This window comes from Leptosomus discolor, chromosome 8, assembly GCF_034619465.1.
Source record: "Leptosomus discolor isolate bLepDis1 chromosome 8, bLepDis1.hap2, whole genome shotgun sequence".
In the NCBI taxonomy this organism is placed as follows: domain Eukaryota; kingdom Metazoa; phylum Chordata; class Aves; order Leptosomiformes; family Leptosomidae; genus Leptosomus; species Leptosomus discolor.
The window spans coordinates 50,375,866-50,382,902 of NC_141398.1; the positions used below are offsets into that span (position 1 = coordinate 50,375,866).

General features: G+C 61.6%; 1 protein-coding gene across 1 annotated transcript; it reads right to left on the minus strand.

Annotated features, from left to right (window-relative positions):
* Window positions 1–2,972: 2,972 nt before the first annotated feature.
* On the minus strand, window positions 2,973–3,950 carry CEBPA (CCAAT enhancer binding protein alpha). The gene has a single exon (XM_086469412.1). It carries the CDS (start codon window positions 3,939–3,941, stop codon window positions 2,973–2,975), a length of 969 nt encoding a protein of 322 aa, XP_086325538.1. The 5' UTR covers window positions 3,942–3,950.
* Window positions 3,951–7,037: the final 3,087 nt, after the last annotated feature.

Consider the following 7,037-nt stretch of genomic DNA (forward strand, 5'->3'; position numbering starts at 1 on the left):
ATCCTCCCCGGGAGAAGGTGGACACAGCTGCTGCTGAAGGGGACGGGACACGGAGCAGCTTTTCCTCACGTACCTGAGGCGCAGCCCCAGCCCTGCCGCGGGCCGGCCGCTGACGCCCAGGCCCGAAGCCCCGGCGGAGAGGAGGACGGGCAGCAACCAAGAGCCCCCCGTTGACCTCCCGACACGACACCCGGGCACTGCGCCACAAGCCGGGCCGGGCGTTACTTCACCTCAGGGACTGCCCGGCCAGAGCCGCCTCCCCCTCACGGCCGCCCCTTCCCGCCTCACGGCGCGGGGACCTATCGCCGTCGGGCCTCACGCCACCTCCCCTCCGCGCGCTGCCGGCCCCGACCCCAGGGAGGGGAGGGGAGGGGAGGGGAGGGGAGGGGAGGGGAGGGGAGGGGAGGGGAGGGGAGGGGAGGGGAGGGGAGGGGCGGGGCGGGGCGGGGCGGGAGCCCCCGGCGGGGCCGGGAGACCGCGCGTGTCGGTGGCGGCCGGCTGCGCGCAGCGGCGGGACCTGGCGGGCACAGCTGCCGTCCCCGCGGAGGGGCCCGGCCGGAGCCGGCGCCGGTGCCCCCCGGAGACCGCGCCGTGCCCCACGTCCCGCCGACACCGAAGAGCCCTGGGGCGGTGTGTCCAGGCCCGACCTGGCCGGGGCGAAACTCCCCGGGGCAGGGGCGGGGCCCGGGCCGCGTCTCGCCGGGAAGGGACGGGCAGCGGCAGCGCTGACGGGCGAGCGGGGCCGGGCCCTGCCCGCGGCCCCCTTTCGCAAGCCCCCACCGTGCCCCGGGTGACAGCTCGTGATTTGCGCCCCGCTGGAGGCCCACGGCGTCCCCGGGACGGGGCGGCGGGCTGCCAGGCCGGAGGGGGCCCGGGGCTGGGGTGGCTGGGGCAGCCGGCGGCAGGCCCCGAGCCCTCCGTGCGGGTGGGCTGCGCGTCCACGGCGCCGGGACGCCTTCCCGCTCCCTCCCGCCTGCCGTGCACCGCGTCCTAAAGCCCGGCAGGGAGCGGCGGCGGCCCCTCGCAGGCTGGACGAGCCCCCGGCCCAGCCACGGCGCCGGTGGAAGGGTGAAGCGAAGGGTGACTCACAGGCACACATCTGACACCACAAGTATTTAGGAAATTGCCGTTCTCTTAAAGGCAACCGTGTATTTATTTCTCTGGGGCAAAAACGAGGGAGTTGCGCTCCGTGAAGGCCTTTCGGTCACGGGTCCCGGCAGGGGAAGTGGGTGCTGGCGGAGAGCGGGACGGATGGTCTGGAGGAAGAGGAGGGCATTCGCAGTCCTGCTGCAGAAAAAGAACTGGAAACACACAGAGAGGCGGATGGTTATGGTAGAATATATGCTGTTTATTTATGAACGTAACCAGGACTTCTGAGAAACTTTATATGCAGTTCCCACCCCACAGTTCAAAAAAAAACCAAACCCGCCAATGTGTGTGCATACACATACATGTATACGTACCCATACACACACACTGCACACGCACATGGCACACGCATACACACGCCCCCAGCACTGTGCTCCCGCTGTCACCCTTTCAAACAGCTTCACGTCTCCACCTTGTTCTTCTCTCCCATCATGACTACTTCAACCGGACGAATTCTTGTGCAGTTACAACACGCGGAAAGACTCTGCATGGCTACCAGCGCTCCCTGGAAGGGGGCCTGTTTGTTTGTTTATTTTTCTCTCACCCTGGGAGAAGCTCCAGAGTCCAAAGGTGCTACAGCACCAGGGACGAGCCTCCTCACCCCACCATGGGCGTCCTGCAGCCCCGAGGCCCGCGCTGCCTCCCAGGCACCCCTGCCTGGGGGTCAGGAGGCAGCACCAGCCTAAGACAACGCAAAGAAGGCAACACACGCTCACACTCACCCACCCACCCAAATAATAAAATAACATTGCAGCACAAGGGCATAGTCTCTGTCACCAGATAAGAAAGTTGTGTGTGTGATGGCAAAGATCTAAGTAATGCAATAAAAATAAAGTGTAGCTAGTATACACAGAAAGGCTTTCACATTACATGAGGCACAGCTTGGACAGACAGAGACTTGGAGAGGAGCTAAATGTCCTGGAATAAAGCAAAATACACTGAAAGTTCATAGTAAATACCCGCATCAATAGGTATTTATTCATTTGTGCTTCGCCACGTCGTGACATACAGTACAAGACACTGCTGCTCTTCTTTTTGGTGGAGGGAGCTCACCATGCTCCCTCACAAGCTGCTGCTCCATCAGTCCCAGGCTGTCCATTGGTCCCGCAGCGATGGCGGCCCCTGTCCCGCTCCCAGCCAAGGCAGGGGACAGGGCTCGGCAGGGGCAGCCCAGCCAGGCTGGGACAGTCCTGGCAGCAGCCCCGCAGCTGCCCCACACCTCAGTGCTCCAAACGGGCGTCTGGCGCTGCATGTCTCTCCGCCTCAGCCCTCTTTGCCTCGCCGGCCTCCCCGCAGCTGCCCCTGCCTGCTGCACCGCAGCCCAGCTGGGGGGCCCTGGCCGGCGCCCCCAGACGGCCCGTCCCTCAAGCCTGCACGTCCTTCACCCTTCTTCCTCGCGCCCTGCCAAGCTGGGGGGCACAGAAAGCCCCAGAGCTCCTGCAGCCAGCTTTTAAGGCACATCTGGATTGCTATGCTTTATTACTATTATTATTATCGTTATTTACCCTGTGTAGACACGTGGGCTTTCCAATTTCCTCCTTCTCCTCGCCTTTCTCCTTATAAAACCCACCATGTTTTCAGCTTATTCGTGTGTCATCCCTAAGGCACAAACCTTTTAATACTACAGCTGCCTGGCTTCTTGTATTGGTCGTTAATCGTTAAAAAACACACAAACGAAACAGAACAAAAACAAAACAGAAAACCCAACCCCCTGCTCCCCCGAAACAATCTGAGCTCGCTGCGCTCCGGTACGTATAGTATCTACAGGTGAGCGAGGGCGGCCCGGCAGCGGGTGCGGCGGCCCCGCCAGTCCCGGCGCGGCGCTAGGCGCAGCTGCCCATGGCCTTCACCAGCGAGCTCTCGGGCAGCTGCCTGAAGATGCCCCGCAGAGTCTCCAGCTCCCGGGTGAGCTGCTCCACCCGCTTGCGCAGCCGCTCGTTGTCAGTGGTGAGCTCCAGCACCTTCTGCTGCGTCTCCACGTTGCGCTGCTTGGCCTTGTCCCGGCTCTTGCGCACCGCGATGTTGTTGCGCTCTCGGCGCACCCGGTACTCGTTGCTGTTCTTGTCCACTGTCTTTTTCGATTTGCTCCGGTGGTCCGCGGGCATCATCTTGAGGGCGCCGGCGGCGGGCAGGCCGCCGGGGGGGTGCGGGTGGTGCGGACTGGGCACGGGCGTGGGGGGCGGCGTGGGGTGCCCGGGCTGGAGGTGCATGGTGGTCTGGGCGCAGTGGGCGATCTGGTACTGCAGGTGGGACGGGTGCTGCTGCGGAGCGTGGTGGGGGTAGAGGGCCGACAGGGCCGCCGACTTGACCTCCTCCTCCTCGCGGGGCTCCTGCTTAATCACCAGCGGCCGCAAGCCGGGCGCGGCGATGCGCTCGTAGAGGGGGTCGAGCTTGCCGTCCATGTAGCCGGCCACGCAGCCGAAGAGCGGCTGCTGGTGGTGCTGCTGCTGGTGCCCCGGCGCCGAGGCGGCGGCGCCGGCCCCATGCATGCTGTGGAAGTCGAAATCCCCGGCCAGGATGGCCTTGGCTTTCTCCTGCTGCTTGCTGTGCTGGAAGAGGTCGGCCAGGAACTCGTCGTTGAAGGCGGCGGGGTCGATGTAGGCGCTGATGTCGATGGAGTTCTCGTTCTCGCAGATGTCGCCGAGCTCCGCGCCGCCCGCAGCAGGTGCCGCCGCCGAGGGAGCCTCTCTGTAGCTGTAGGCGCTGCCGGGCAGGGGAGTCTGGAGCTGGTGGTGCTGGCCGCTGCTCATCGGGGGCCGGGAATCGACCTCGTAGAAGTTGGCTTGCTCCATGAAGCACCTACACTCTGCCGGGCATGGTGAAGGGCTCCTGCAATCCAGGTTTCGGACGGGGCGGCGGCAGCGGCGGTTCTACCAAGCCCGCGGCACTCCGGCGGCGAACGGCACCGCGGAACGGTGCTGCGCTGCACGGCACGGCACGGCTCGGCTCGGCGCGGCGCGCCCGGAGCCCGTCCCCCGCCCCAGCCCGCCCGAGCCCCGCTCCTTGCCTGCCTGCCCTGTTGCTAGTGGGTTGCCTCGGTCCTGCGTGCCGTATATATACACCCCCGCAGCGGGGCCAGGGATCGCCCTCTAGTGTCCAAAACCTCCTGCTGGGAACCTTTGACCACCGCGCAGCCGGGTCTTAGCGCCCCAGCAGGGCAGAGCCGTCCGCCCGCCCTCCCGCGGGAGCCGCCGCCAGGAGAGCGGCCCGCACCGCCCGCCCCCCCCCGCCGCCGCCCCGAGCTCGGCGGGCGCAGGGCGCTGGGCCACCCCCGCCGAGGAGGCTCCGCGCTGATAAGAGGCCCGAGGAAACGGCGCGGGGACTTTGCGCCCTCCCTGCCCGGGGCCGCTCGGCGGGGCAGAGCGGCCAAAGGCGGCCGGTACATTTCCACCGCCCGCTCCCACTCCTGCGCCGAGCGCTCCCACCCAGCCGCTCTCCGGCCGCGCTACGGAGAAAGTCTCAAAGTTCACCATCACCGGCGCGTACTTGCAAATATTTGGCCAGTCGGGAGTACTCGCCCCGCCGTGCCTGCCTGCGGGACCCAAGGCGCTGCTTCGCCGGCGGTGGGTACCGGCCGGCAGCGCCCTGTCGCCGGGCGGGCGCGGAGCAGGCGAGTGGTGCGGGCTGCGCCTCATCCCGTTGCGGCCCGCGCTTCATCCCGCTGCTGCCCGGCTCCACCAGCGGGCCCCGCGGGGCTCGCCCGGTCACAGCGGCGCCCGCGGAGCCCGCACCCGAGCGGCGCTAGGACCCGTCCGGGGATGGCGCCCGGCGGGCAGGGGCGGAGACCTCGGGGGTACAGCGGAGGCTCCCCAGCTCCGCTCTGCTCGGTGTGATCGGCCGGGGGCCGCCCTACCCTTTCCAGCGCTTATTGTCGGTCCGTCAGGCCCGGAGGAGCTGCCCTCCCGGGACGGGACAAACCGAGCCGGGTCGCCTGCGTGACAGCGGCCCCGGTGCCGCCGGCGGGCCCGCGGCGGGAGCCCGGTGCGGTGCGCTCCCGGTGCGGCGCCGGCAGCTCCGCGGCTTTCGCCGTACGCGGAAGGGTGGGATAAAGGCGCGAGTCTTCCCCCTCACCCGCCGCTCGAATCAAGCAGGTAAATTTAATTACAGATTTCCCAAAATGCACACGCAGCAATCTCGAGCATTGTCGGGCGCGGACCGGCTCACGGCGTTTACCCGAGATAAACCCAGTAGCAGCCGGGCCCCGCTCCCCGCAGCGCGGCAGTAGCCAGGTAACCGGGGCGTGTGCCCGGCCCCGCGGCGGCAGCCGCCGTGGAGACGCTGTTTGCCTTCCCAGCCTCCGTTTCCTGGCGGCTTCGGAGAAGGCGATCGGTGTTCCCGCACCGCGGGACTGGAGAGGGGAACTGCGTGTTTCAGCCACCGCGAGTGCTCCCGAGGGCAGCACGGTACGTTCCTACAGCAGCTCCTGTTCCTACAGCAGTTCCTGGGTAAAGGCACAGCCTTCCTAGGAGCCCCGGTTTCAAGCTTCAGCTCGGGAGGGGTGAGGATGCACAAAATTTCCTCCTGCTGCGGCCCCGCGCAGTCTGCAGAACAGATGTACCTGTCCACCCTTGCACACCTCCCAGGTGCACCTTCAGAAGCCCCACGGGCATTTAGCTCTGCTGGTCCAGAAAGTCGCTTTGAAACTGGCACAGAGAAAGGCCAAGGCAAGGCCCTTGGGCCAGGTGTGGGCTTAAAATTGCTATAGGAAGATTTGCAGAGAAAATTATTCAAACATAGTGATGGCTGGAGAAAAAAAAAATCACTGCAATTCTTAGTTCTGGATGTTCTAGTAAAACAGAAACTTTTGACAGTACATTCCTTGCTCAGAAAGGGTTTGACAGAGTCCTTGCAATTAAAAATAATTGACAAAGTCTTAAACAGGAAACAAAATTGCAATGTACCGGGGAACCCATGTTTTTGTATCACACAATGCGCATGTAAACCTCTGTTTCACAAGAAAAGCAAGGCCAGCGGAGTCAGTTGGCATTTGCACACTAGTATCGTCTCAGGAGAATGGATTCTGTAATTACAGCAGGGAAACACATTAATTTACAGATGACAGAATATACTTTTCACCTTTCACTATCAACAGAAAAAAAATCAATTCTAAATTTTTGTTATGTACAGTCAGTATTTTCTAAGATTATGCATGTTGGCTTCAGCGCAGCAGCAGTGCCTTGCAGGTGTGCTTCAGTGGTCCGCAGGGAGCTGTAGCACTTTCTAAACACCCAAAAGTAGTAAGAAGAACTCTGGACAAGTTAATGATATAAAGGAAAAGCTTCCAGTCTGTGACAGGAGTGAGTTTTGGATACCGTAGAGTGGAGAGTAAAATGTCCCCAGCTGCACCCAACTGTCCAAGTTCTGCTTGTCCTATGCAAGTGAACCCATTCCCAGAAAAGGAACAAGCCCAGAACTGGACTTTTTGCCTGCTGGGAGAAATATCATCTGGAATAGTAGCTGGTAAGTAGTTTATACTCGGAGCTTTTGAAAGGCCTTATCTGACTCTGAAGTCAGCAGAAACAGGAATAGGCCATGGACATTTCAAATGAAAGGTCAGTGCTGCATGAAACAGCAGAAGTATATAACTAAGTTTGTCATTTAATAACAATACCTACGCCTCTGTAGTCTTAAAACGCTCTCACATTTTATAATCATTCCGAAATTAAGGCCTAACCACATATTAAAAGAAATTCAAAGTAAATCAGAAAGTTTAGGATCAGATTCCATTCCTAATTACTGTAATTAACGAACAAGTCCCCACAATTTAAGGACTGGTTTGCTCAGTATTTTTTTTTTTTACATAGACCCCTTTTATCTAAGTTAAGAACTTTTAAATAATCTCTTTTTACACGAAAATATAAATTCCTGTTCAAGTTGTTTTAATATGG

What these genes read in the sequence shown, in the direction of transcription:
- CEBPA (XM_086469412.1), bottom strand. Translation starts at nt 3,941, where the DNA reads ATGGAGCAAGCCAACTTCTACGAGGTCGATTCCCGGCCCCCGATGAGC.